This window comes from Guyanagaster necrorhizus, assembly GCF_019112545.1.
Source record: "Guyanagaster necrorhizus MCA 3950 unplaced genomic scaffold BT62scaffold_7, whole genome shotgun sequence".
Lineage (NCBI taxonomy): Eukaryota > Fungi > Basidiomycota > Agaricomycetes > Agaricales > Physalacriaceae > Guyanagaster > Guyanagaster necrorhizus.
In genome coordinates this window covers 1287625-1315484 of record NW_025064886.1, presented here as the reverse complement: position 1 = coordinate 1315484, position 27860 = coordinate 1287625, and the positions used below count along the sequence as shown (strand labels likewise).

Genomic DNA, 27860 nt, shown 5'->3' with positions numbered 1-27860 from the left:
CCACGAATGCAAATTAAAAAGTAGCTGCCAGTCAATGGAAGAAGGTATGTATTCTCGAGTCAATGCTTAAGTGTCCAATCTGGTTTTACTATCTACCACAAAACTAATCATGCCAGAGTCCGCGACATAAAGTACAGTAATTTTCTAGTCCGCGTTCAAAAAGAGTGTAAAATCTATCTCCGGTCTCTCCTTACTCGACAGTGACTGATTTTGCCCTGAACATTGCACGATTAGAAGCGATAGGTCCAATATTGGTGGAGACTTACAAGTTCCTGGGGAAATCAACATCACATCCGTTCTTCACAGCCAGGTGGTAACTGAGCAACTGGAGGGGAATGATATTTAACAGTCCCTGTAGACAATCAGTGGTCTTCGGGACACGGATCGTCTTGGCACCCTTGGGGATACCATCGTCGTCTTCTGTGCAAAGAACGATGGGCTGGGCCTTCCGGGCCGTTATCTGTGCGAATGCAGACTGAACCTTGGGATAGAGGGAGTCTTGTGTCATTATGATGATGACGGGCATGTTCTCGTCAATCAGAGCCAGGGGGCCATGCTTGAGCTCTCCAGCAAGTATACCTAGGGCAAGAGTTCGTTAATCAGTGTTGCCATCATTCGGCCCATCATGACGTACCCTCAGAGTGCATATAACTGATTTCCTTGATTTTGAGGGCACCCTCAAGACATGTGGCGTATCTGAAAAGAGACCGAATAAAAATACCGAAAAAAAGACAGGAATAAGTTACGACATACTGGTATCCTCTACCCATGATCAACAAACTCTTGTTGTCGGCAACCGTGCTGGCCAGCTGTTGAAGCTGGGAGTCTAGTTCCAGTACACGCTTGATCTGGGAAGGCATGGCATGGAGACCGTCAATGATCCGGTTGCGACGTTCTGTGAAAGAGATACGATCTTCCGAAAGTTGGAGAGCCATCATCAGCAAAGCGATGTATTGAGACGTATACGCCTAGTAGATGTCAATCAGCAAGAATACCTAAGGGAATGAGCGAAACCTACTTTTGTGGAAGCAACGCCGACTTCAGGACCGGCATTAATGTGAACACCACAGTGGGTCTCCCGAGAGATGGTGGAACCGACAGTGTTAACAACACCGACGCAGAGCGCCCCACGTTCCGTACAGTACCGCAACGCCAAGATCGTGTCCGCAGTCTCGCCACTTTGACTCAAGAAGATACAAATGTCATCTCTGAAGATAGGCGTCTTGCGATCCAAAAAGTCACTAGCTAACTCGACACTGACGGGGATCTCAGTCAACTCTTCGAATATGGCGCGAGTAGCGAGGCAGGAATGATAGCTGGTGCCACAAGCGATGAAGACGATTCTACGGCCACGACGTATGATGGGCAGATACTCGCGTAAACCACCGAGTGTAATCTTGTTACTGTCAAAGTTGACACGCCCACGCATGGTGTTGACTACAGACTCTGGCTGCTCATATATTTCCTTCTGCATGAAGGTGTCAAATTTGCCCTTCATGATGGCAGCGATTTCGATCTCGAGCGTTTCGATGCTTCGGGTGGAAGCGATCTGACCAGGGGTCTGGTTGGCATCCTCCTTGCGGCGGAGACGGTGAATGTGGAGTTCTCCTTCAGCGATGTGGGCGATGTCGTCATCTTCGAGGTAGAGAACGCGTTTGGTGTGCTCAACAACAGCAGCGGCATCAGAAGCGATGAAAAATTCGATGGGTTGAGGAAGGCCATCTTCCGACATGAAGCCACGGGACTGTCGGCTAAGGGCGGCAGGTTTGGCAGTGGGAGGTGCGAGGGAAGAGGTGCTGGAGGTGGGCGAGGTAGCTTGGACTAGACATGGATGAACAAAAGACGCAAAAACCATGAGACACGGTACTCACGAATGGAGGCTTGACTAGGGTCCCGTGCGAACTCAACATCAACGAAGTCGACCTTGAGCTTCCTGTCGGTCTTAACACCGATGAGAAGAGGGGAACCACGGCGGGCCGTCACGACCTCGTTGGGGAAGTGTGTCGACTTGAAAACGAATGCAAAGGAGCCCTCAAGCTCCATCAATACCAACTTGACAAGATCGGTGAAAGAGAGGCGCTTAGACGCCGAATCATAAACATACTTCAGGAGCTTGGCAACAGCTTCCGTGTCGGTCTCGGTCTCGAATTCGTAGCCACGCTTTTGGAGGACAGCGCGAAGCTCGCCGCTGTTGGTGACGATGCCGTTGTGAACGACAATGAAATCGGCCTTCTCATCGGAGCGGATGGGATGGCAGTTGACACGCGAAGGAGGTCCGTGCGTTGCCCACCGAGTGTGTGCGATGGAGACTTGAGAATCAAAGGTTTTGTTGTAATCCATGACGGTTCCGGCAATCTGTTTTCGGAGACCAGCTACTTTTCCAACCTCCTTGAAGAAAACGACCTCGCCAGGCTTGTCACCATCAATGCCCAGCCCAGCTGAGTCATAGCCTCGGTACTCCTGGCGGGCGAGACCACCACAAAGGATCTCAAGGACCTCTTGACGACGCTGTTGATGAAAATAGTGTCAGCATGGAAGATCACGACCATCAGCCCCAGCCCGGCACCAAATGCTGCTGGAAGTACGTGTCCTCAGCAAGACGGGGGTAAACCCGTCATCAGCATCATTTAGAGATGATTGTGTACCATCACGAGCAAAGAAGCAAACAAGACTCGCCTTTTCCTTCAAGAAGTTGCAGTAGGCGAATATTCCACACATCGTCAATTAAAGGGTGATATAAAGAGATTGAACTGGTGATGAGGCGGATCGTCAGCATCATACTGAAGTTCCCGTATACACTAACTAACCAGAAAAAGGCGGTCGTTGAGAGTTGGCAGATCGTTGCGAGATGGAAGTTGGGAGAAGAGAATGGTTGAAACGCGCTCTTTATTGGGTTCCTTTATAGGTCAGCACTGGTAACGCCAGAATCGGCAAGCAAGGACAAATAGGACCATTCTTGTGCTTTGCACAGCTTTATTGGCAGTACCGCCACCCAGCGCGTCAAGCCTCACACAGCTGTGCTGTATGGACGTATATTGAAACCTTGCTTGTCGTTACTGATTTCCTATGATGCAACCGAATGCTGTGAAGCGCCCTGACGTAATTCTCGCTTCTTTGTACAGAAACCGACATTGCAAGTTTCATCAGTTCGCAGCCTTTCCCGGGGGAACAATTCACGCATCGGTCTCAATGGCCCTTTCATAAGGCGGGAGAGATCTTCCACCTGTCACAGCGGTACTTTAACACATCCGTATCAAATGTTCGTAAGGCGGGCTTCAGCGTATCATTGAGTTCGGGAAGCTTAGTCTCGAAGATAGGTAATAGAGCGACGAGGGTTCATTTCTTCCGGGGACCGTCATATCATGACGGCTTCGGCGTGTCTTGATTTATCCCCCCTGCTGTCTCTACAATGGTATGAGTCTGTGTATTAAGGTGGTGGCACGAACCTGTGGATCAATGTATACGAGCGTGGACGATCGAATTAATTAGCACTACGAATGGACAAAGACTGGAGGCTATGCGCCTACTCTCTCTGAAGATGCTCCACCTATAATACAAATTCAGGGATGCGAAGCGTCGGTCGTTTCCTTCACCCGGTTCTTTGCTTTCTATTAGGTGCTATCAACATCCTGCTGCGGTAATTTATATCGTATCGTCTGCTGTTCCTGATGAGGCACTAACAAAGACCCCTTTAAATACGGGGCTCAAGGCCAATTGCCTCTGTCCTTCGCACCTAAGGCCTGTTTGGGTGTAACCAACATGATGTACAGGTATGGGATGCATCATTAAACTTTACCTTCGCAGTCAATCTTGTTTCCCAGGATTACATCAGTCTATGAAATATATGTACTAATTACCTCTAAGGACAGAGCAGGACCACACTCTCCTCTTAAAGATGCTTGACAAGAACCCTAGCAGGGCTGCACCGACTGGGTGAGTCGTGACACTACACGCGAGCGACGTTAATCCACGCGTTGGACTCGAAGATATTTTGACCTATCGTCGTGGCCCCCCAACTTGGTCAGCTAGTCGAGTTATCCTCCAAGCTCCAGAGACCCTGCTTTGTGTATTGACTCATTTCTGCGGTACAAAGGAAGCAAGCCTATTGGTTGGTGTCGTTTAGGACGATCCAATCCGTCGTACCGTATGTCAACATCCTCCAGTCGTCGGTCAACGTGGACTGTGACATGCCCTCATTCCTCGACTTGTATTGAGTAAGTTTCGCCCTTCATATAAATTTGTGACGCGTACTCATTTACACCAAGAAAATCAAACAAGAGTCAAGTCAAACAAACGCAGAAATACGAAATGGTATGAGCTTCAATACAAATTTTCAAAGCCTCCCTCCCTTCGAAAGATTCAAAATGTAAGCCCGGTATCTAACAGTGATTTTCCCCGAGTCCTGGGACAACCCTCACGGTGAACCAGCTATATTCGCTCAACTCGGCAAGCACTCATTGCGTGGGGAGTAGGTACCATCATCTTATCCATATCTCACAGAATATAGACGTCCTAACATTGTATGCAACTGAATATGGCATCCGCGACTATCTCCTTACCAACGATGGAAACTACACTGTGAAGGGAGACAAGAAAGCACCGCTCAGCCCCATGCGTTCCTCAACCATGCAACGATAATGCGGACCTCAGCGGCTTTCCGGGTGTGTAATCCATTCACACGACTGACAACCATCATCGTCCAGATGTCATGTGTAGGTGTTCCATTCATGGGTGCAGCTCTGAAACCTGAATCGTTCCCATTCCCCTCGTAAATTTAGAAAAGATACCAGAGTAACTTTGGGTCCTGAGAACACCGGCCCGGAATTTCGTGCGACCTTTGCTGCAAGTTGTCCGTCACGCTGAAGACCTATCTCTATCCATGATGAACCCAAAGTTTTGGTCTACATCCTATTATTTCCTTTCTCTTTTCATCACGCTCTAATTTTCTGTCGATTACTAGAGTGATCCCAATACCTCGGTGTTCATGGTTTGACAAACGACCTTGTTTGTGCTTGGGCGTGAGCCGCGCTTACCCGGGGGTGATCATCTGCCACTGGTATGGAATTTGAACGCTGTAGAGTCACATTCGTGGAATCAGTCTTACTACAGATTTCATGTCGCCCAAAAAACTACAAGTTGATTTGGACAGTCAGGGGATGTTTACAGACACCGGAAAGTTTGTACTTCTGTACCGGCGCGTCGCTGACGTCGATTTCCGGACCGAAGAGTTTCTTACAAAGCACTACCTGAGCGCTGGAGTGATGGATAAACTTGCTGATAGGGAACGAAAACCCAAGTGAGCTGACCGAGCATGTGTGTCCATTCTCTTCCTTTCGAAAATAGACGGAAACGCCCTTGATATCCTTGCCGATGGAGAAAGTGCCGTATATTCGAACTCTTCGAATGACCTCGCAGCTGTATGGATCTGTCAACATCGCCCTGTGCTCATTAGCTCAAGTGGGTCTTCTGTATTCGTTGTGGAAGCGCGGTCTCCCTCTGTATTGTCCCAGGTCTTCGCATAGCTAGCGTCTATGTATTTGCTCCAGCTCAATATCCGTCTCTGAATCACTCTCGCCGAAAAGAATTGAAATCTGACAGGGGCATTCCGAGTTTTACATTGAAGATGACCTCCACGCTCTTTCATAACACCAATCCGAAAATCCGATGGTTACTATATGCCATGTTTCATGGCGCACTGAGTTCTATAGTCCAAGCCTTACTCTGTCGTTGTGCCTGGCACATAACTGACCGCCATTCGTCTGCCGCCCTGTCAAAAACCTAATTCTCCATCTGTGCTTCAAATCTCTCACAAAAATCGGCCGACAGCGGATATCTGCCGTGAAACCGAGCGTAAAACTCAATTCACCTGCGCCTCTGATGCACATTTGTTGAACGCTAGTACTGAAGCGTATACCCGTGATGGACGAGAGATATATTTAGCCACCATCATCTTGTTCCGAGAAGCATTCCCCCACATTCTCTTTGTTCTCAAGGTCATTCTTGATCTGATCGCAGCCGTTCCGTGTCAGCCCATTAATGCCCTTCAAGTCTTTTCAACAAGCGTCCTTCAACATTCCCAATTCCGAATGCTAACCAAATAAGTTGAACGCGGGAAAAGGCTGAAACCCAGAAGAGAGCGCGCAGGTGGCAGGCAGCCTGAGGGGATGGTTTGATTTGTCACATGGTTGATTCGTTCGTTCCATTTATCGAATGCGTGCCAGGTCGGTGGATGACTTCGAAATTTAGAGAGCTATTCCACATGGATGGTCATGAGACCTTGGGTACTTGAGATGTCGTAGTTTTTGCCTATAAAAGACTTGTCGTTACCAGTAAGGTTGTCCTTCTTCCTTCAGGTCCACGCACTTATCTTTATTTCTCTCTTTCCTCCATTGGATGTCTCCGCCAAGTGATCACGTCAAGGATGAAGAAACCAAATTGTCCGAAAAGCTAATCGAGAGCATTCCTGCTGCCGAGGATGAGATGAAGATTGTTTTACGGACCGAAGAACGGAGGCTCGTACGCAGGCTTGATGGACGTATCCTCCCGCTGGCTTGTCTTCTCTATCTGTTCGCGTGTATACCTTTTCTCCCAGGTCAAGTTAAACTTTTCTGAACTGCAATCATTTAGATCTCGACCGTTCAAATCTCGGAAATGCGCGTCTCCAGGGTCTCCCCCAGGATATCCTCAACGGCGACCCCACCGGCGTACTTTTTGACTGGATAACTTCGGCTTTCTATTTTTCATATGTGAGTATTTGTGACGATTGCTTCTTCCTTGAAGATTGATAGATGTATGCGTCAGATTATATGCCAAATCCCTGCTACAATTGTCTCCAAGCTTGTTCCACCGCATTACTGGCTTGCAGGAGCTGCTGTGGGATGGGGTTTGTCGTCCACCCTTATGGTGAGCGCAATTAATATCGGTATCAGCTCGGCTTGTCGGATGGTCATGATTGCCTAGTCGACAGCATTTAACTTCGGCGGCTTGTTCACTGCGAGGGTGTTTTTGGGGATCTTCGAAGCGGGTTTCGGGCCTGGTATACCGTTGTATTTCTGTGAGTTAACACTTGTTTTCCACGCAGAGTTGTGAGTTGACCTGTAATAAAGCGCTCTTCTACACCAGAGAAGAAATGGGTTTACGGGTTAGTCCGAATTTTATACAATAACCAATCCCAGACTCAATAGCACATAGATGGCTTACTGGTTTGGCTTCGCTGCTGTTTCTGGCGCTTTCGGGGGACTCATAGCCTTCGGAATATCAATGTCGAACGTCACGATCGCGCATTGGAGACTGTTGCTCATAGTAGAGGTATGCCACTCGCTATCTTTCCTTTGCATTTCCGTTAATTCTATTCAAATTACAGGGTGTCCCTACCATCATCCTTGGAATTATCAGTTTCTTTTCGCTTCCGAATCGGCCTGAAGTAACACATCTCTTCAATAGTAGGGAAAGGGAGCTCGCTATCGCCAGAATGAACAGAAGTGCAAGTGGAGATGTCGGGAACGTTGTTAACAAAGGTTCGATCTTACGCCGGGATCTCTAGTGTGGGTTTAACCACTGCTACAGCGCATATATGGATGGCTTTCCGTGACTGGAGGGTAAGGCACTGTGCTTTCCATGGAATGACAACGCTGAGTGTAAGAGGAAGATCTATACAGGTGGTGTCATCTATTTCGGTCTCAATTGTGCTTTGGCGTCGATTTCAGCCTTCTTACCGACTATTATCCAAACTTTCGGAAACAGTCAGTATATTTTTGTTCCGGGTGATTATAAGGCTGCTACTTGCTTTCTAGCCGCGGCCGTTGCACAACTCCTCACAGTACCTCCCTATGCTGTTTCTGCCGTCGTATTGACACTTTTCTCCTACGCATCCGACCGCCTCCAAACGAGGGGCTGTTTCATGGCCGTTGCATCTACCATCGGTGCCATTGGATACCTGTATTTTTTTTAACATCGTTTGGCACCTTTCACCTGTTAACAAGTTCTTCAGTTTACTTCTGACTGTATCCTCAAACAATCATGTAAGATACTTCGCCACATTCTGCATTACCAGCGGGACATATACTACCATTGGCCTCATTATTGCCTGGTGTAAGTTTCGTTTCTGTGTCGCTTCACTGATGCTGAAATGGTACGGTTAATGTAGTCGCGCACAATCTTGGTTCTGAAACGAAGAGGGCAACAGGTATTCCAATGTTTATGGCAATCGGACAATGTGGTAGCGTGCTGGGATCACATATCTTCCCCGAAACTGAGGGTCCCGAGTATACGTACGTCCACCTTACCTCCTCATTGATCTTTTCTCACCTATTGTCCTGGTACAGAAAAGGATTTGCAAGTAAGTTTTTTCCCTCATAAACGACATATAAATATTCATTATAATCAGTTTCGTGTGCGCTTGAATTCTTAGCTGCTATTTGTGCGATTATACTACACGTATGTCATTTTGGATCCAAACATGTGGTACTACCTGTTAACCGGCAACTTTCAGTTCTCGTACCGCCTTGAGAATAAACGGCGAAACATTTGTTACGGAATTCCGGACTACAACGTACGGGTCGACACTAGTGAGGTGGCTGACAAGGTTGGTTATCTCACCTCGAGCACCCAGATTTTTGTTCATTTGGCCCATTGAAGGCGCCGGATTTCAGATATGTTACCTAGAAAAGGGCTCGCTTGGTGTGGAAGTGTAGTTAATGACATTCTTTGATATATGTGAACTGTATAACATGACTTAGTTAAAAACGAAGAATTTACGATTCAAGCCATTACTAACAGTAGGCAAACAACCGTTTTCAGTGAGTCAACGTTTTATTCAGATCTGTAAGATTCTCTGGGTGGATGCTTTCGGATAGAAGCACTGTAACGGCCAACTAGGACACTATCTGTGTGTTTATTTCGCTACAACTGATTAAAGGTTTGTCCCGAAGTCACGAACTTGGTAAGCGTGAGAATGAAAATTCCAAACAAGGCTAGGATTACATCAGCAAGAAATTTCATGGTCCACTCAGACGCCTGACCAGTACTTACTCTTGTTGTCGCCACTGACAACGGCCAACATGTCTGGCGCACAAGGCAAAAAGCAAGATCTTTCTCAGTATAACTATGGTGCCATTTCATCGCTTGTTCTCACGGCGGACCGGTCTATACTCCCTCGTAGAGACCGAGAACCAGATGGTGCGCCTACTTCACTGGCTGGTCGCATAGATCCACGAGAAATGGGTTCCCGTGTCGTCCGGGAGACTCCCAAGGACGTAGACAAGAAGAAAAAGAAGGCAGCGGACCGTCAAGATCCTTCAGAAAAGGCTGTAGCTAAACGCAAGGCCGACACAGTTGGGTTTGGATATGCGGACATCATTGAAGCGACGCAGGATGTGGAGGGTCTGACGTACAGACCGCGGACTGCTGAAACGCGTGAGGTCTATGAACTCATCTTGTCTTCTGTTCACACCACTCTTGGTGACCAGGCTCAAGACATTGTTCGAAGCGCTGCCGACACGGTGCTAGAGTCGTTGAAGAATGAGGGTATGAAGGACTTTGACAAGAAGAAGGAGATAGAAGAGGTCATCGGACCTATAACCGGTGAACAGTTCTCTCAGCTCGTCACTCTGTCGAAGAAGATCACCGACTATGGCGCTGAGGACGAGACAATGTTGGATCCTGACATGGAGCGAAAGGATGCAGAGATTGATGATGAGGTCGGTGTCGCTGTAGTCTTCGATGAGGAGGAGCAAGAAGAAGAAGACGAGGAAGGGTTTGAAATCAGAGATGAGTCGGACGACGACGAGGAAGAAGACGGGGATGGTGATGCCGTGCCTCAGGAAGGGGGCGAAGTTGGCGAAGAGGCGCTGGTCATTGGCGGCGAATCGTCAAAGTCCGGAAAATCCAAGGCCGACAAGGACATCGTCTCCCCGCACTCCATTGACGGTTTCTGGGTGCAGAGACAGATCGCTGAAGTGTACTCAGACCCGGTCACCGCTGCCGACAAAGCTTCCTCGGTACTTTCTATTCTCGGCTCAGAGTCCAACCTTCGTGACTGTGAAAATCAACTCATGGAGCTTTTCGACTATCAGAGTTTTCATATCACGACAAAATTCCTCAAAAACCGCGACATCATTATCTGGTGTACCAAGCTCATGCGGAGTGACGCGGATGAGCGTGTCAACGTAGAAGTTGCTATGCGCGAAAAAGGTGTGGGCTGGATTCTTCGCGAACTAGCGGGGGATCGTCAGACGAAGGCGCGCCCATCAGATGCAATGGACGTCGATGAAACCAAGCCCGAGGTGCCCAAGACTGCCACATTGGCCCCTGGCACGACGGTCCAGCCAAAGCGAACTGTGGATCTGGAGAGCATGGCCTTCAGTCAGGGTGGTCACCTCATGTCCAACAAAAAGTGTAAACTCCCTGACGGCTCCTTCAAACGAGCCAAGAAAGGCTACGAAGAGATTCACGTCCCGGCTCCGAAGCAGAAACCTGTTGTTGAAGGCGACCTGGTTCCCATATCAGATATGCCACCTTGGACTCGAGAAGCGTTTACCGTTCCCAAACTTAACCGCGTTCAGAGCAAACTCTACCCTATTGCGTTTGGCACCGATGAGCCCATTCTACTTTGCGCGCCTACTGGTGCTGGAAAGGTTTGCCTCTCTATTGCATCCCGACTTCGTCACTGACTATTCTTTGATAAGACCAATGTTGCTATGCTTACGATTCTGAATGAGTTGTCTAAGTATCGTGACGAGGCTACCGGCACTTTCGACCTTGATGCATTCAAAATCATTTATGTTGCTCCCATGAAGGCATTGGTCCAAGAGATGGTTGGCAACTTCACCGCTAGGCTCAAAGTGTTTGGTATCAAAGTCGGTGAACTCACGGGCGACTCCCAAATGACGAAGCAACAGATTGCCGAGACGCAGATCATCGTCACCACTCCGGAGAAGTGGGACGTTGTGACGCGTAAAAGCACTGACACTAGTTATACGAATCTCGTTCGCCTCATCATCATCGATGAAATTCATCTGCTTCATGATGAACGTGGTCCGGTACTGGAAAGTATCATCGCACGAACGATCCGCCGCATGGAGCAAACTAACGAGTATGTGCGTCTTGTTGGGCTATCTGCCACACTCCCCAATTATCAAGATGTAGCCACTTTCCTTCGCGTAGATGAATCGAGGGGACTCTTCTACTTCGACGCATCGTACCGACCTTGCGGGCTGCAGCAACAGTTCATCGGAGTTACCGAAAAAAAGGCGATCAAGCGGTACCAAGTGACGAACGAAGTCTGCTACGAGAAAGTCCTGGACCAGGCTGGAAAGAATCAAACTCTAGTTTTTGTGCATTCGCGAAAAGAGACCGCGAAAACAGCGAAGTTCTTGAGGGATATGGCCGTGGAGAAGGAGACCATTACTCAGTTCGTCAAAGCCGATGGCGCTACGCGGGAAATTCTGACGGAAGAAGCCAACAACGTCAAGGATTCCAACCTTCGCGATCTCCTTCCTTTCGGTTTCGCTATCCATCACGCTGGTATGTCACGAGATGATCGTTCCCTGGTGGAGGAACTGTTTGCGGACGGCTCTGTTCAGGTTCTCGTGTGTACTGCAACGCTAGCCTGGGGTGTTAATTTACCAGCCCATACGGTCATTATAAAGGGAACGCAGATCTATAATCCGGAGAAGGGTCGTTGGGTTGAGTTATCTTCGCAGGATGTGCTCCAAATGCTCGGACGTGCGGGCCGACCTCAATACGACACATATGGTGAAGGCATCATCATTACCAACCATTCCGAGCTGCAGTACTACCTGAGCTTACTCAACCAACAGTTGCCCATTGAGTCTCAGTTCGTATCCAAGCTGGCCGACAACCTGAATGCCGAGATTGTCTTGGGCACCATCCGAAATCGCGATGAGGCTGTTCAATGGCTGGGATACACCTATCTGTAAGCCATTCTCAATCTGAATATCTTTTGCAAACTAAACCTTTTTTTAAGTTATGTGCGAATGCTTCGGTCACCAGGTTTGTATGGTGTCGGTGTCGATTACCAGGACGACGATGTTGGTTTGATTCAAAAACGTGCAGATATCGTCCACTCTGCCGCCGCCTTACTAGAGAAATGTCAGCTGTTGAAGTATGAGCGGTCTTCGGGGCGATTCCAAAGCACCGAGTTAGGACGGATTGCGTCGCATTACTATGTGACATATAATTCGATGATGGTGTACAACCAGCATCTGAGGCCGACAATGTCGACTCTAGAACTATTCCGTGTGTTCGCGTTGTCCAACGAGTTCAAGCTCTTACCTGTATGTTCAATCAGTCCAAAGAGTACGTCGTGTTAATTCTGCTTTCTAGGTCCGTCAAGAAGAGAAGGTAGAGCTTGGGAAGCTGTTAGAGCGTGTCCCTATTCCCGTGAAAGAAACAGTGGAGGAGCCGGCCGCCAAAATTAACGTTCTTCTTCAGGCTTACATCTCTCAACTGAAACTTGATGGTACGTTAATTCGCTCTTTGTTCTTTGTTAGCTAACTTTATACATTTAGGGTTCGTTCTTGTCGCTGACATGGTTTTCGTTCAGCAATCAGCTGGACGGTATGTCTATTTCCCTTTCGACTTTTAGGTATGCTGATCGATTACTAGTATTCTTCGAGCGATCTTCGAAATATGTCTGAAACGTGGATGGGCTGTCCCTGCGAAGGCAGCTCTTGACCTCTGCAAGATGGTAGAAAAACGAATGTAAGCCATGTCTAGTGTTGTTCCTTAGCGTTAATATTTACTCACTGTATCAGGTGGGGGTCCATGACGCCTCTTCGACAATTCAAAGGTGTCCCTTCAGAAGTTATACGAAAAGCGGAGGGTAAACAATTTGTATGTCTTCCACCAAAAGTGACGAAAACATTCAAACTAACTTCGAACTAACAGCCCTGGTATCGGTACTTTGATCTTGTGAGTCATTACTACTTTTAGTCTATTTCTGAGTGTTAAGTGGTGCTTTTTAGACTCCTCCTGAGATCGGTGAGCTCATCGGGATACCAAATGCTGGAAAACTAGTACATCGACTCGTTCATAGCTTCCCTAAGCTTCAGTATGTAAATCACTGCTTTATCATGAGTAGGAGTTCTGATATTATCGCCAGGCTTCAAGCTCAAGTTCAACCTATCACTCGCTCCTTGCTGCGTATCGATCTTTCGATCACCCCTGATTTCCGTTGGGATGAGAAGATTCATGGTGGCGCCGAAAGTTTTTTGATCATGGTAGAAGATGTCGATGGAGAGGTCATTCTCTTTCATGATACCTTTGTTCTCCGCCAACGCTACGCTGAAGATGAACACAACGTCACGTTAACGGTTCCCATATTTGAGCCCGTGCCTCCCAACTATTACATCTCCATCATCTCTGACCGGTGGCTTCACTCCGAAACCAGACTTCCTATATCATTCAAGCATCTCATTCTTCCCGAAAAATTCCCTACTCCTACGCCTCTTTTGGACCTTCAGCCTCTTCCGCTGTCAGCCCTTCACAACAAGGAGTTTGAGAAGATCTACGCTTCCACAATAGAAACATTCAACAAGATACAGACACAAGTCTTCCAAGCGCTGTATACGTCGGACGAGAATGTTTTCATTGGTGCACCCACAGGCAGCGGAAAGACCGTTTGTGCCGAGTTCGCTTTGCTCAGACTATGGAGCAAGCGCGAACAACCAAGGGCTGTTTGTATTGAGCCATACCAGGAAATGGTTGATCAGCGGGTGAAGGAATGGCAGGGCAAGTTCTCGGGACTTCAAGGAGGCAAGGAAATTGTCAGTCTTACAGGCGAGACCAGTGCCGATCTGCGACTTTTGGAAAAGGGTGACGTGATTATCTGCACTCCCTCTCAGGTACCTTTTCATTCATCTTACTATGCTAATCTTATTTATGCCTGCTGTGCTAGTGGGACGTACTTTCTCGTCGGTGGCGTCAGCGGAAGAATGTTCAGAATATCGGGCTTCTGATCGCTGACGAGGTGCAGCTTGTTGGAGGAGAGGTAGGGCCTACATATGAGGTCATCATTTCCAGGACGCGGTATGTATCTGCGCAAACAGAGGTAAAGACTCGCATCGTCGCATGTGGTGTTTCACTTGCGAACGCGCGCGATCTGGGTGAATGGATGGGTGCACCTTCTCATGCTATCTTCAATTTCTCGCCTAGGTAAGCGCCTCCTTCGCTTTTTGACTTGTACTCATCGGTTATTCTCGATTAGTGCCCGACCGCTGGACATGGATATTCATCTGCAATCATTCACAATACCGCACTTCCCCTCCCTCATGATCGCCATGTCAAAGCCAGCATACTTGGCCATCGTTGAATATGCACCCACAAAACCCGTCATTGTCTTTGTTCCCTCCCGGAAACAATGCCGCCTCACTGTCGACGATCTGCTTATACACTGTGCTGCGGATGACAAGCCAGACAGGTTCCTTAATGTCGAAGTCGCAGACATACAGGTTCACCTTGACCATCTGCGGGATGAAGGTTTGAAGGAGACATTAAAGAAAGGTATCGGCTATTTCCACGAAGCTATGGATAAGCAGGACAAGCGCATCGTCCAGCGTCTGTTTGAAAGTGGAGCTGTGCAGGTGCTCGTGGCGTCAAAGGATACGGCATGGTCAATTCCTGTCGCTAGCTACATGGTTATTATCATGGGCGTGCAGTACTACGAAGGAAAGGAGCACCGATATGTCGACTATCCCGTCATGGATGTCCTGCAGATAATGGGTCGGGCTTGTCGACCGAGGGACGACGAACGCAGTCGATGCGTCCTTATGTGTCAACAGACGAGGAAGGACTTTTATAAGAAATTCTTAGCAGAAGGTCTTCCTATTGAGAGTCACCTTCCAACCCACCTGCTGCACGACTATTTCCTGGCGGAGATTGCAGTTAAAACCATCGAGAACAAGCAGGATGCTATGGTAGGAGAATGCTTTGGCTTTTACGATACCGAGTTAATATTGTTTCAGGATATCCTCACATGGACTTACTTCTATCGCAGGATGACACAGAATCCTAACTACTATAACCTCCATAACGTCAGCCACCAGCATTTGTCGGATCATCTTTCGGAGTTGGTTGAGAACACCTTGACCGACCTCGTCAACTCTAAGTGTATTGCTATCGGTAATTGCACAAACATTTTTGATATCGGGCATTTCGCTTACTTTACTTTAGAAGACGAGATGGATGTTTCCGCACTCAACCTTGGAATGATCGCTGCTTACTACAACATCTCTTGTGAGTCCTTCCTTGCTTCTCCCTGACATAATTAACTTTATCTTGCCAGATGTTACCGTCGAGGTCTACACACTATCACTGAAGGAGCGTACGAAGCTGAAGGGTCTGCTCGAAGTTGTGTCATCTTCAGCCGAGTTCGAAACCATCCCTATCCGTCGACACGAGGACGTTCTACTCAAGCGGCTGTATGACCGCCTTCCTGTCAAGATCGACGGGGTCAACTTTGAGGTCCCTCACTTCAAGACATTCCTCCTCCTTCAAGCACACTTTAGTCGCATTCAGTTACCCGCGGATTTGGCTGCGGACCAGAAGATCGTCCTGGAGAAAGTGTTGAACTTGCTCTCGGCGTGTGTGGATGTCATGTCATCGAATGCCTGGTTGAGTGCTTTAGGTGCTATGGACCTCGCGCAGATGTGTGTTCAGGCTGTTTGGGACAGAGACTCCCCTCTCAGGCAGGTGCCACACTTCGAGCCAGAGCTGATCCAGAGGTGTAAGGATGCTGGTATCGAATCTGTGTATGATATCATGGAGATGGAGGACGACAAACGTACCGCACTTTTGCAAATGTCTCAAGCACAGATGTAGGCATTCCGTGCAGTCATCGTTAACGTATACTCATTTCGATTTACAGGCAAGATGTTGCTACGTTCGTCAACTCGTACCCAACGCTCGATGTCACACACGAGCTCGTTGGCGGGGGCTACACAGCCGGTGCTCCCATCATTCTCCAGGTTGCTCTTTCCCGGGATGTCGACGAAGATGGCGAAGAAGGCGACCAAACGGTAATTGCGCCGTTCTACCCAGGAAAGAAGATGGCAAACTGGTGGTTGGTTGTTGGCGAGCCTTCAACGCGACAACTACTGGTCATTAAGCGGGTGACGGTGACCAGGAATTTGGCCGTCAAGTTGGAGTTCACGCTGCCGAAGGGCAAGCATTCGTTAAAACTATATGTCATCTGCGACTCATACGTAGGGGCGGATCACGATATCGGATTGGGCGATATCGAAGTTGCGGAGGGTGAAGATTCTGACAGTGATGAGGACGATAGCGACGATGCTATGGAAGAGTGATTTCTGTATTTTGCTAGGGCTGTCCGCTTTATTCTCTTATCTGTAACACTTGTATTGTAGTCGATGAATGATTTATGAACCTGCTTTACGCAGAATATTCTTATAAATCGCATTAAAATGTAACGCCTTCTGTTACATCGTTCGACAAGTGTAAGGGCAGGGTGAAAGATGATCCAAGAGGACGGCCCCGTCAAGCTATATCAGCGTCATCAGATGCTATTGGGCGCTAAAATTGAAGAAAGAAGTGGGAATAGAGTAAGCGTAAAGAAGGTTTGTGACGCGCACGGAGAAAGGTGTCATTGGTTTCAGAGTCGCTACTACGCATCTAATGACAAAAGATACTTTGTAAGAACTCAGTCGTACGCAGCAAGAGTAGAACGACTGAGGTATCATGTAAACTACGGCGAGGCTTTTATATGAAAAACTGTAAGGACAGGAGTATGTATATAAAAGGTAAGTAATAAGTAGGAAAAATACGGAACGGCAGGAACTCAACGTCAAGGTGCGGATAACCTCCAATAGCATCCAAACATGGGGGTCATTGCTGGAAAATTTGTTGCTGGGAGGTTTGTTGTTCGTATTACCCTCGGGGGTGGATATCGATGGGAAAACGATAGCCTTTGCCCTGAGAACGTCGAGTGATACCGACCATTCAGCTGACAAGCAGAACATGAGCAAAAAGGGACCATGGTTGATATACATGACCTTACGATAGTGCATCTCTTTCCCCAATTTGAGCCATGGAACTACAACAAAAAAAACCGTAAGAAAAGACAAAGGTCATCACCATGGTCGCTTACGGCTAAAGTAGAACACCATGAAATGCATATAGACCCAGACAAATATCTCCAGTTCAATATTGTCATCACGCATCTCAATATCATGTCTAGCTATGATTGAAAAGAACAGTTTATGCCACTCGGGATCCTCCTCCATGGTACGCATTTGGGGTGGCAGTAGAAACGGTGTATGGTCACCTTGGTAGAGTCGATTGACATGACTTTCGCTGTCGCACAAGAAATGAGACACTGATCGCATCTTCGTCCTCTCGAGCTTATAAAGGATGGGCCACAAAGAACGGCTTGTTTGGTTAGGATCAGGAACATCAGCGTGGAGGCTGGGAAGGAGTTCGTTATGGAAGGCTGCGATCCCAGCAGATAGGTCGGGAGAGTTGATAATGTATTCCTCTGTAGCGTCGGAGGGAATCGTCCCATAGCCGGCGAAAAATGGTCCGTACTTGAAGTTGGGGTTCCATTAAAACGGTAGATAATTCGAGTGTCCGTAGACAGAGGAGATTGGTCGTGGCTTCAAGTATATACGGATGTCGGACATGGAGGAAGCTAAGGAAGAGAGGTTGGTTATGTGGATCGGAGCTTGAAACTGAAGGTCCTCAGACACGTCGCAGTGCGGAATGTTCTCAGATGACTGAAGACTTTCAATAGAGGTGTCGGGACTTTTGGTTTGGGAAGCCTGATTGGGAAAATACGATATCGTAGAAATGTCAAGCGTTGCGTGCATGAGATCCAAATAGGATAGAACTAAGATAACTTCATACGAAGGATAAACAACGGTCACGTGCTGCTTGACGACGATGGCCAGGAGAGGGAATTGACAAAGCTCATAGTGTGCTGAGGTGCAAAGGTACTGAATAGATTATTTGAGAGGTTTTAGGCCAATCGTTCCGGAGAAGCATGCTGGAAAAGTGGTGATCTTTCCACATGTTAGACATCCAGAAGAGCATAGTGGCTGAGCTTAAGGCTCCAAATAGCGCTTATTGATGAACCTGTAGGTGCCATTCTTGACAAAATTCATGCCTTTGACTCCGTTCCACCAATCCTTGCCAGTCCCCCAATGGCTCGCCTCAGGTTTCATGTTCGGTATAGACAGGACAGACCCATCTACACAACGAACCAGTACCGACCTTTTAGACCGGTATAGACACGACACTCCTGGCTCGTCCCGAACGAATGATGGCGGCTGAGATTCCACCGACGGGGAACCAAGTTGGATGGTGCATCCATCAAGCGCATACACGGTGATAGGACGCTGTCAATGTCAAAATCAAATGGAGGCAGCGGCGACTTTGACGGAGATTATACCTGATGTCCGATAGCTCGATACCGTCGAACGATGGACTCAGCGGACATGGTGGTAAAATCAACAATAGAGTCGTCGTACGTGATCAGCGGTGCATGGGACACCTCTCCTACCTGGGGAGATGCTTTTGCCTAAAGACCACGATCAGTAGGCTGAACATACCAGCTGAGAGAAAACTCAACGGTTCCTGATATCATATCCCGTAGTACGGATACCAACAGTTTGCCTCCTTGTAGGGCCAACGAATTTTGTAAATCTAGGTACGTCGCGTTTGATGCAACAGCCTGTCCAGCTGGCGTGTTAAAACGGAAAAAAAACGCAAACAGCATACTCATACCATCTTTTTTGACCCCCACACGTCACCAGCATCTATTCCTTCCTTCCTCTTCAGCATACTAATGATAGAAACACCAGTCGCCGAGTCTCCACTCAAAATCGCGTGTTGTATAGGTGCAGGTCCACGGTATTTTGGAAGAAGGGAAGGATGGACGTTCAGTCTCCTCGTCGGAGCAAATAGGTCTAGGAAATGTGAAGAGAGAATACGCCCAAAAGAAGCTGTGACGACTAAATTATTGGGTGATACGCTCTCAGAAAATGGTGCTGGTGGCTGTCTTATGGATATTAGCACGATGACTCTCTATTTGATCACATTCCCACCGTCCAGTGTCTGAAATCGATCTTTTCACGTGGAATGAGATGTACCGGTATCTCCAAAGATTCACCTAGTGTTTTGAGGGGTGCTAGTTAAATATCGCATCAGCACCAATAACCACGCCCTGGCCAGCGACTCACAAATAGAAAGTTTCGAGCCCCGTCGTCCTATATTTTCATCGGGATTCGTAGCGATATCTAGCGACGCCCAAACATCTAGGAAGCTGATAAATGGATCCAGAGAAGGGAGAAGGGGCCGTGGTGAAACCTTCTGCAGCGAATAGCTCCTTCAGTACGATGCACGAGAACTCTTCGCGGCCAAGGAAAAGGATTTTGAACTTGTCTTTTGCAGACGGGGCTGATGAGATTTTCCTGGCATGTCTGGTCGCCCGTGTGGATGTGAAATGAGAGAGCCTTGGCCAGAGCATGATGATATTTTGGTCCAGAAGGTAGTTCGTCACGTGTGCCTCTTGCGCTGCTGATCCGGACCGTGGCGACCGACGACCGACGACCGCAACCATCTCTCACCCAAAACGCGCCCCGGGCCGTCACCTGGCAGCCCCAGAACCAACTTGAATTTACTTATTACTCACATTAGATTTGCTGCGGTAAATTGTACGTGTACATGAGAGAGAACCCTAGATAAGTAAAACCAGGCCTAGGTGCCCTGGACTACTTTGGTTTTTTCACCAAGTTGTTTTAGATTCGAACGCAACGCTAGAAGGATAAATCAATAACTCTGTTCAATTGATGTTCGTATAACTTTAGGACTGTCCCCGACAATTCTGATAGGGGCACTTACGGCCACTTTTCCGGGCAATACCGTCTTCTAAAATCGACGTCTTCATCGGAAGCAGAAGTTCCGCGGCCGCATCCGCTGTAGCGAGGACCCACCTGGAGGCCTTGGAATCCACTTGACACCCCTTGCCGTACAGACAAAAATGAAAGCCTCGATATTTTGAAGGCTAGGTAGGCCAAGTTACCATGCCCATTCCTCGGAGCGTGCTCAAGCGCTAAACACTCAGTATCGAGCGAGGCTTTGCGGCCAAATCATATACGCTTCGTGTCCTAATTAACGATCCGTTAAATTTCAGCATGCTAAAAGCGCATGGGGTCTTTTCACCCGCTCTGTGCTCTGCTTCGCCATCATCTCAAAGCTTTTCGGAGCAGCTAGAGGACAAGCAATCTCATGCCATCATCTTCATCGTTTGCAGATTATGGCGCATGGTATTAAGTTGCCACTTCGCCGATGGCGAATGTCGAGGTTCTCCGCCATGCGGAACGAAAATCTCGGTCGAATAATGGAGGGCTTTACGCGGTGTATATCATATTGCTTCATCTCAATTGACGTCAGGTGTACACCTACTTGATGATCGATTGAATCATACATTAGGCTATGTTCCATACAAAGGCCACAGTTCGCGCCGTAAGAGTGATCCAGATTTACTATCTACCCTATCTCGAGGGGCTGAATTAATTTATTAGGTCAAAGTCTAATCTGAAGGACATTACCTACTCTTTGAGAATTTCAGCGTCATGTAAATCAGTACGTGGACTCATTCTAAACCTTGACCGTGACTCTGATCGAGAGAATAAAGATACCGTGCTGTCGGAGTCAGAACGTGTTCCAATAAGTAACCCCTTCCGATTATTTCAATTTCCCCCCCACTACAGCTTGGTCGGAGTCTATCGATGACTTCGAGATTTTTAAATGTCGATTATATTTCGCGTCCCCCGCTGTTGGTGTCCGGCCATGACAACCGTCGATTACTTTCCGATCCAGGACCTTCCGGCCGAGCTAGAGAGAGAGATTTTCGAGGTGGCTGCACGCATGCGACCTAATAGTGCTCTCGACCTAGTCCTGGTGGCTCGCCGGGTCCGAGCATGGTAGGTACCATACCAATTTACTATGTCTTCAGCTGACTCTAACACCTTACTTAGGATACAGCCACTGATCTACGAGATGGTGACGCTCGGGACCGATGACACTTCCCTGTTCCTACGAACGATGGATGAATTACCGGGGGAATTCTTTCAACAGAACGTTAAGAGATTATGCCTCACTGTGTCTGTCGAGCCTGAGGCTGCAGCGCGGATCCTAGCGACTTGTTCGGGTGTCCGGAGTCTGGCCTGTTGGGTCGACTTTAGAGCAGTCCACCACCGGGTACAATTCTCCCCGCTGATCGCGTCTCAACGCCTACGTCGACTTTCCATGGAGATCAGACATTTTCGACAGCTCTGTAGAGAACCCCTCTGTCACGGCGCTCTGTTCCTCTCCCTAACCCGCCTGGACCTCATCTACTGGCAACCCGGTGAACTGGTCATCTGGGAATTAGCAGCCTTACCACATTTGACTCATCTGGGCATTATCATTCGTGATCTCCCCGTCACAGAAGCATACCTGCTTTCTCTCATTTATATGTGCCCGTCGCTCAAAGTCATGGCGGTTCTTATCGACGAGGGTGCCGATCCGGTACCCACACGGGATTTGAGAATTGTTTGGTTGCCATATCCTGTTATGGTGTTGGATTGGGAAGCGCCGTTTCGGGGGCAGGAAGATACATTGGCCAGAGCGGAAGATATCGTAAAAAGTAGAGAACGGGAATTGGCAAGTTCGCCCTGTATAGGTGATCCACTTCATTCATTGCTCAGAATTTGAGATGGAAATTAACATACTTTTCAGACCTGACGTGGAAATGGGCCTAACGAAATTTCTCATCACATGGACGCGCCACGCGAATTTCGAGTCCAGAGTTAGAATTGACTTGGTTGCTCATCAACATCGCTCGTAAAGTGTAATGAAGCATCTTGTCGTCCTTGGCCAATCAGGTCTGGTTTGATTTGTGGGATGCTCTCGTCGATTCTGTGGCGCTCATTCTCACAAGTACGTGAAGACGATGGCATTTCTAGATGACGGGTATCACTTACCTCGCTAGGAGAAAGGACTCACCCTGTAAAGGAAGTAAATACACAATGTCCTTCTTCCATTGCTTACTAGTCGATTGGCGTGGGATAAAACTGCTACAAGAACATGGAAAAGAACATGGATAATATCCTTGTGCCGTCGGCGACTCCCACCTTCGAAGTTCGAGTCCGCATGCTTTTTTTGTATCTTGTGAAGTACACGGTGAGACCGCTCACATCCCGATAGCAAGCGCACAAGCCCCTTTGGTATTTCTACGGTCAGAAGGGGAAGTAAACGTTGCCCGAACCCAGGGCACAGTAAACATGTTCGAAATATATATTTTCAAATTAAGATGAGGGCTCCAACTAACAGTATGTACATGTTAGGGTTCACTTATGAACTTCCTCCGTAATGCATCCCTACCAGTCTTCACCTACCCAGGCACTTATCTAAGAATTGCACCAGCTCGGTAACCACCGCTTCGCTCTTCTCCTGTTGAACCCAATGACCTGCATCCTCAATGAGGATCACATCGCTCTCTTCCATCTTCCCACAAACTTCGCTCTTCATTCTCACCAAAGCCCCTGGAGCTTGATATGTGCCCCAATCCAATTTACCCGCAATAAACATCGCGGGGACCTCTACACCTTTTCCAGCAAACTCGGACAGATCCCGAGTCCACTGAGCATCAGTGGAGCAGCGGTACCAATTTAAGCCGCCTTGAAACCCTGTACGGGAGTATTCGTAGGCATATGTAGAGAGCTCGGAAGGTGTGAGCCAGGATATGTCAGGCATGTCTTGAGACCGAAGGACCGCATCGGGCATGGTTTCGTGCTGGAGCATCACGTAGTACCTCGGTAGCTTTTCCATTTCATCTATGGATGCGAGAGGATGGGGATCGCTGTTGTCCAGCCGGGTGCCGTCTGCAGCCTTGGCACGGAAATACGCGCGGAGAAACGTTTCCAATGGTAGACTTTGCATTAAATGTTTATTAGCATCGCGAGAAGAGAAATATGTCGTGTAGTATTTTCGAGGAGGGTTCATTAAGGATAGAATTTCATCGGCTGCCTTCGTGGGGAAAAGAGGTGCATCAGGCGCGATCAGACCCGTGAATGGGGCGCTCATGAATACAACAGATTGGAAGATGTCTGGGTGAGTAAGAGCACAAAAACCTGCAACGAGGGAGCCAAAATCATGCCCCACCACTGAAGCAGTTGAATAGCCCAGAATACGGATCAGTGTCACGACATCTTGAACTAAGTGGGACATTTGGAAAGGCTCCAGGTTGTCGTCATATTGAATAGGCGTGACGGCCATTCTGCCGTAGCCCCATTGGTCTGGAGCAACGACGTGGTACCCCGCCTGGGAGAGAGGCTGAATCACTTTGCGCCATGAATAGGCGAGCTCTGGAAACCCGTGAAGGAGGATGACCAAAGGAGCGTCGGATAAAGGCTCAACGGATTCTAGGATGTGGTAGTCTGACTCTCGAAGTCGAACCTTTCGACATTTGACATTGGTAAGAGTCTCGGGGCGATGTGAGCAGTAGCAATCGGAGCCGACCATGACACTGGGGTAACAAACGTTAACGTCGTCGGCCAAATTATGGGTGCATCATTTCCTGAGTCACTCGGAATTCAGGTTCCCCGGCTGCACCGGCTTGCTGACATTTCGCAGGCAATCTCCGTTTGACTTAACACTCTTTAAGCAAGCATAAAAATAATAGACACTTCCAAGAATATTACGGCCACTTATTCTGTGGCGCGGGCTATCCCGTTGTTTGCCAAGACCACCTCTGATACTCGCGGTGTTTGTCCACCACAGTTGAATCTCGAAATACCGGGCTCTAGTGATCCTGGAGTCGATCTGGATTTCGGTGGATAGGCAGACAGATACCGCACGACTAAATATCGAAGCTAAGGCAACTGAACTCCATAAGATTGACCGATGCTTTTGTTTGACATCAAAGTACGGTCGTTACTAAAATGACTCTGGTTATTTATACACCAACGGCACGACATCTGTCGGCCACCATGCAGGGGTTCGCAGAGCGATGACTTACGTTTCGAGCTGAACCACCTCTGCGGAATTACCTCAAGGCCTCGATGCTTTCGTCTTCAGTGATCGCGAACAGCAAGAAATAGCACAGTATCCGAGCAAGTACTTTGCAAGTTAACGGTGAACCTAGCGTCGGGGATAAATACATTATCCTCTCTGATCCATGAAGAATTCGGGCAGAATAACTTGAAGCTGAGAAAATGAAATGAAAAAATAACACTACCGGCCGAAGTCAGAAAGGCTAAATGGGAAGCTACTACGATCACTAGACTCACCACATAACAAAGCATTCTATGTCAGTGTTCTTCAACAAGCAGCGGAATAAATGCGAGGGCTCTGGAATGACAGCAAGGCTAGTCGACTGTAAGCTCTTTCGCGTGCATTATTGGTTGCGGGCTCCGCCCGCGCCTTAGGCCGATTATGGTGAGAATTTAACAAACCGTTGAAAATCGGTACTGGTCGGCCCGTAACGGTGATTGCCGATCGTGGTCTTGTCAGTGCCACGTGGCTGAAAAAGGCTGAACTTCGAAACAATCGTTCACGGCTTCAAGTTATGGCTCGTTTCCGTGCATACTCCAGTGATGACGACTCTAGTAGTGACGACGGATCTGATACTGCGCCGATAAATCTCAAGGCTGCGCAATCTTTTACTGCCCTTTCGGACGACGACATGGATGATGAGGAAGAGGAGGAAGAAGAGGAGGAGGAGGAGGAGGAAGAGGCAGACGACGATGACGATAAAGGATCGACGAGCTCGGGATCTTCAGAGATGCGAGAAGAGGATCTTTTTCCGCCGCGGCGACGGAAAGAGGCGCTAGTCGAAGACGAGGATGGTGAATACCAGCAGGTCAGAGACGACGGCCTGCCACTCCCAACGGTGTCCTCAAGACTGGGCCTTGACGCGCAACGGATACATGTCATGCAAACCTCTTTTTTTCGCGTGCCAGAAGAAGCAGAGAATATCCGTGCAATGATGCAGGACGTTCCACAGCCGGCTCTACGCGCACAGAATACTCTAAATCGGAAACATAGCCGTGATTCTGACGGTGAAGGGCTGAGATTCGAGTCCAGAGAGGTTTGTTGCGCCCAATTTTCTGTATCTTGTTTTTGACAGCTCTTTAGCGCGCTTCTTTCGCGCACGATATCGAACCGCCAGCTTACCGCCCGTCGCGAAAATATGCAAGAGTCGAGAGTTCAGCGTCGGTCTTTGATGGCCATGAGGATGCCTCAGTGGATGCGGGACTGGCATTCGGGCGCTCGTTTCGAGTGGGTTGGGGTCCTGGTGGCACATTGGTTCATCTGGGCAGCCTTGCTGGACCAGCTTCCACATCGTAGGTGACAAGTTATCCGAAGTTATCTGAAAACTTAAACCGTACTTGTCCAGAAAATCTACTTCAAACTCCTCAACAATACACAAAACTCGAGTTCCGTTCTTTTCCAAACCTGCCTCTCCGCATTCCTTATCTTCCTATGACCTGAGTACTAAACTCTTGCAACACCATCTATCTCATTCGCCTATAGCCCCAGATGATGCTGGTATACCATTTGCCGACCCTACATCCCCGAATCTGCATTTCGCCTCATTCGCGTCTCTCTTCCCAACGACAGATCATTCTTACGAAGCCACGCTCTTCCGGTTAGGCCAGGCTCTATTTGACCTCCTGGACCTTCGGCTTGGGTCCGATATCACCGTCGATATCAAAAACCGCGTTTCGGCACTGGCACGGAAAGCTGCTCTGACCGCATGGCTGGAGCACACTGTGGCACCCACAGTCGACTCTGAATTACGCGTCCCGGGAACAAGCGCTACCGCACGTGTATGGACGTTATTGACAGGAAACCAAGTCGAAAAAGCATGTGAGGCGGCAATGGACGCTGGTTATGTCAAGCTTGCAACACTCGTGTCGCAAGCCGGCGGAGAATTCGAATTCCGTGAGGATGTGAAGGAGCAGATTGAGCTGTGGCGGACAGAGCACGTCGATGTACACATTGATGAATACATCAAACGAGTGTACGGATTGCTGGCGGGATTAGCAGATGTAAAGAATTTGGATTGGAAACGCGTCTTTGGGATGCACCTGTGGTTCAATGAACCGATAGATGCACCCATTGGGGAAGTATTCCGGGCATTTGAACGTTCTGTCACCTCGTTGCCGATGACCAAGGATGGTCGTCCGGATGGTCTGTTTTCGATCTTAAGATTGTTCGCGGATCCCGCATGTTCGCTGACGCGAGTGTTGGATCCAGCGTCGTTTGGGTCGTCCCGGATCGATTACACACTTCCTTGGCATTTGTATATCATCCTGTCACGGTGTATGCGTGTCAGAGACTTTTCGGATCGAGGTGATCCTGGTGGATGGCATAACGAGGATACAGAGGCGGAAGAGGAAGTCCGGGTAGATGGACATAGTCCTACAGCGGATTTAGTGACGAGCATGTACGCGGGCCAGCTTGAACAGATCGGGCTTGTACAGGAAGCTGCATTTGTTTTGTTACATATTGAAGGGTCTGCCGGGTATGTTAACTAGATGATTTCTCCTTCTTCGCTGACTCTTTTTCGTAGCCGGGAAAAGGCCATCAAAGACCTGTTGGCACGGTCTGCTCACTTACTGGATGACTGGATGGTCCGTGGCTTGGTGGGGAGTTTGAAACTGCCTATGGTCTGGGTGCAAGAGGCACAGGTAAGCTGAGTGTGTTCTGATGACCTTGCGGTACTGATGCGTTACATAGGCAATCTACGCCCTCCATCAAAACTCGCCGTTCGAAGCCTATGAACTGTATCTTTCGGCCAGGCTGTACAACCCAGCACATGATATTGCCGTGGCAGAGCTCGCACCCGAGGCTGTTGTAAGGAAAGACTTGGAACTCCTCAAGACCATGTTTGGGCGGTTCCGTGGCCATGCTGTCGATGGCTGGAGCATCCGAGGAAAGGTACTTTTGTCGAATTTCTGCCTTCTGCCTTGTTTAATCAAACCTGCAGCTATTCGTCGACTATGCAAACGTTCTTACACGGTTACCAGAATTGTATGACGATGAAAGCACGAGTGCGGAGAAGACTGAGGAGATTGAGACGTTGACGCGTACCGGAGCAAGGCTAGTCGGACTCCTGCCAGATGCGCTGGACGGGCGGAACAAAGAGGCCTTGACAATAATGCTGGATGCATTGGTGAAGGTGGTAGACAGGGAGAAACCGGGTGCCATAACTCAACTCCACCATATTGATGGGACTACTCGAATCCAGCATATACGCGCGACTGGCGTGAAAAGGTTTTTGAAAAGCATACAAGTTAATTAGGTTGGATATCCTCGGTGATTTTATTCCCTTTTGTCTAGTAATTTATCAATCATAGTGTAATCACTTTTTGCCCGTTATGATGAATTACGCAGGCGCACCGACCTCGCGCATGGGGTATACGGTGGACAAAGGGCGATAAGAAATATATACATCCATCCAAACATTTTCGCCCTTTCATGCAGCAGCGGCAACGAATACGTATCGGCAGACCATGGAAGGCTTGTTTTTTTCCGATATAAATACAATGATATGTGTACTCTAGAATATATGGCTTACCATCTGTACAAAGAAATGTTCCCGAGAACACTCCTACAATCCATACCGTCGCAAGTCTAACAATGACACCCTAAGCTGGAGTTGCCACATTACCTGAGGCAGCCGCAGCTGTGAAGCGTCCAGACTTTCGCCTCTTCGGTGCAGGCTGAGCACTGTCCTCAGATGGCCGCTTGTTGCCCCTGGGCTCCAGCTGATACTTTGCATGATCATTACGGGGCCATCCATCCATGCCAAGCATCTTCTGCCACATCAATTT

The 27860-nt window shown here is 48.4% G+C and overlaps 8 protein-coding genes across 8 annotated transcripts; 4 read left to right on the top strand and 4 right to left on the bottom strand.

The window, feature by feature from the left end:
• Window positions 1–107: 107 nt before the first annotated feature.
• Window positions 108–2718, bottom strand: BT62DRAFT_1003523 (glutamine:fructose-6-phosphate amidotransferase; the record flags this gene model as incomplete). Its single annotated transcript, XM_043176949.1, has 9 exons — window positions 108–144; window positions 195–215; window positions 267–579; window positions 635–696; window positions 754–968; window positions 1019–1821; window positions 1872–2508; window positions 2544–2590; window positions 2646–2718. 9 exons carry the CDS (start codon window positions 2716–2718, stop codon window positions 108–110), a joined length of 2208 nt encoding a protein of 735 aa, XP_043042303.1.
• Window positions 2719–4603: 1885 nt separating this feature from the next.
• On the bottom strand, window positions 4604–5435 carry BT62DRAFT_1003522 (uncharacterized protein; the record flags this gene model as incomplete). The annotated part of the gene is made up of 3 exons (XM_043176948.1): window positions 4604–4739; window positions 5034–5072; window positions 5134–5435. The coding sequence occupies 3 exons, from the start codon at window positions 5433–5435 to the stop codon at window positions 4604–4606; spliced, it is 477 nt and encodes a 158-aa protein (XP_043042302.1).
• Window positions 5436–6480: 1045 nt separating this feature from the next.
• BT62DRAFT_889634 (MFS general substrate transporter) lies at window positions 6481–8664 on the top strand (the record flags this gene model as incomplete). The annotated part of the gene is made up of 16 exons (XM_043182995.1): window positions 6481–6574; window positions 6628–6746; window positions 6802–6903; window positions 6961–7054; window positions 7107–7141; window positions 7192–7308; window positions 7364–7517; window positions 7567–7598; window positions 7649–7742; window positions 7794–7938; window positions 7991–8091; window positions 8147–8270; window positions 8325–8338; window positions 8387–8436; window positions 8492–8584; window positions 8638–8664. The coding sequence occupies 16 exons, from the start codon at window positions 6481–6483 to the stop codon at window positions 8662–8664; spliced, it is 1395 nt and encodes a 464-aa protein (XP_043042301.1).
• A 395-nt stretch (window positions 8665–9059) lies between these two features.
• BT62DRAFT_1057247 (Sec63-domain-containing protein) lies at window positions 9060–16325 on the top strand (the record flags this gene model as incomplete). Its single annotated transcript, XM_043178578.1, has 16 exons — window positions 9060–10634; window positions 10686–11935; window positions 11987–12296; window positions 12346–12481; window positions 12531–12579; window positions 12628–12723; window positions 12777–12855; window positions 12910–12933; window positions 12987–13072; window positions 13124–13865; window positions 13919–14175; window positions 14228–14936; window positions 14985–15141; window positions 15193–15255; window positions 15305–15836; window positions 15887–16325. 16 exons carry the CDS (start codon window positions 9060–9062, stop codon window positions 16323–16325), a joined length of 6504 nt encoding a protein of 2167 aa, XP_043042300.1.
• A 1635-nt stretch (window positions 16326–17960) lies between these two features.
• On the bottom strand, window positions 17961–19526 carry BT62DRAFT_728414 (Formyltransferase). Its single transcript, XM_043182036.1, has 7 exons — window positions 19342–19526; window positions 19215–19289; window positions 19080–19162; window positions 18760–19029; window positions 18605–18706; window positions 18425–18553; window positions 17961–18371 (listed from the first exon to the last, which is right to left on the bottom strand). The coding sequence occupies exons 1-7, from the start codon at window positions 19499–19501 to the stop codon at window positions 18078–18080; spliced, it is 1113 nt and encodes a 370-aa protein (XP_043042299.1). The 5' UTR covers window positions 19502–19526; the 3' UTR covers window positions 17961–18077.
• Window positions 19527–20674: 1148 nt separating this feature from the next.
• BT62DRAFT_1074334 (uncharacterized protein) lies at window positions 20675–21954 on the top strand. Its single transcript, XM_043179007.1, has 3 exons — window positions 20675–20960; window positions 21015–21700; window positions 21757–21954. Exons 1-3 carry the CDS (start codon window positions 20785–20787, stop codon window positions 21777–21779), a joined length of 885 nt encoding a protein of 294 aa, XP_043042298.1. The 5' UTR covers window positions 20675–20784; the 3' UTR covers window positions 21780–21954.
• Window positions 21955–22294: 340 nt separating this feature from the next.
• On the bottom strand, window positions 22295–23605 carry BT62DRAFT_929879 (alpha/beta-hydrolase). The gene has a single exon (XM_043185824.1). It carries the CDS (start codon window positions 23539–23541, stop codon window positions 22408–22410), a length of 1134 nt encoding a protein of 377 aa, XP_043042297.1. The 5' UTR covers window positions 23542–23605; the 3' UTR covers window positions 22295–22407.
• Window positions 23606–24556: 951 nt separating this feature from the next.
• On the top strand, window positions 24557–27599 carry BT62DRAFT_985973 (uncharacterized protein). The gene is made up of 6 exons (XM_043189977.1): window positions 24557–25108; window positions 25156–25364; window positions 25418–26548; window positions 26597–26714; window positions 26764–26964; window positions 27014–27599. Exons 1-6 carry the CDS (start codon window positions 24587–24589, stop codon window positions 27326–27328), a joined length of 2496 nt encoding a protein of 831 aa, XP_043042296.1. The 5' UTR covers window positions 24557–24586; the 3' UTR covers window positions 27329–27599.
• The last annotated feature ends 261 nt before the right edge of the window (window positions 27600–27860 follow it).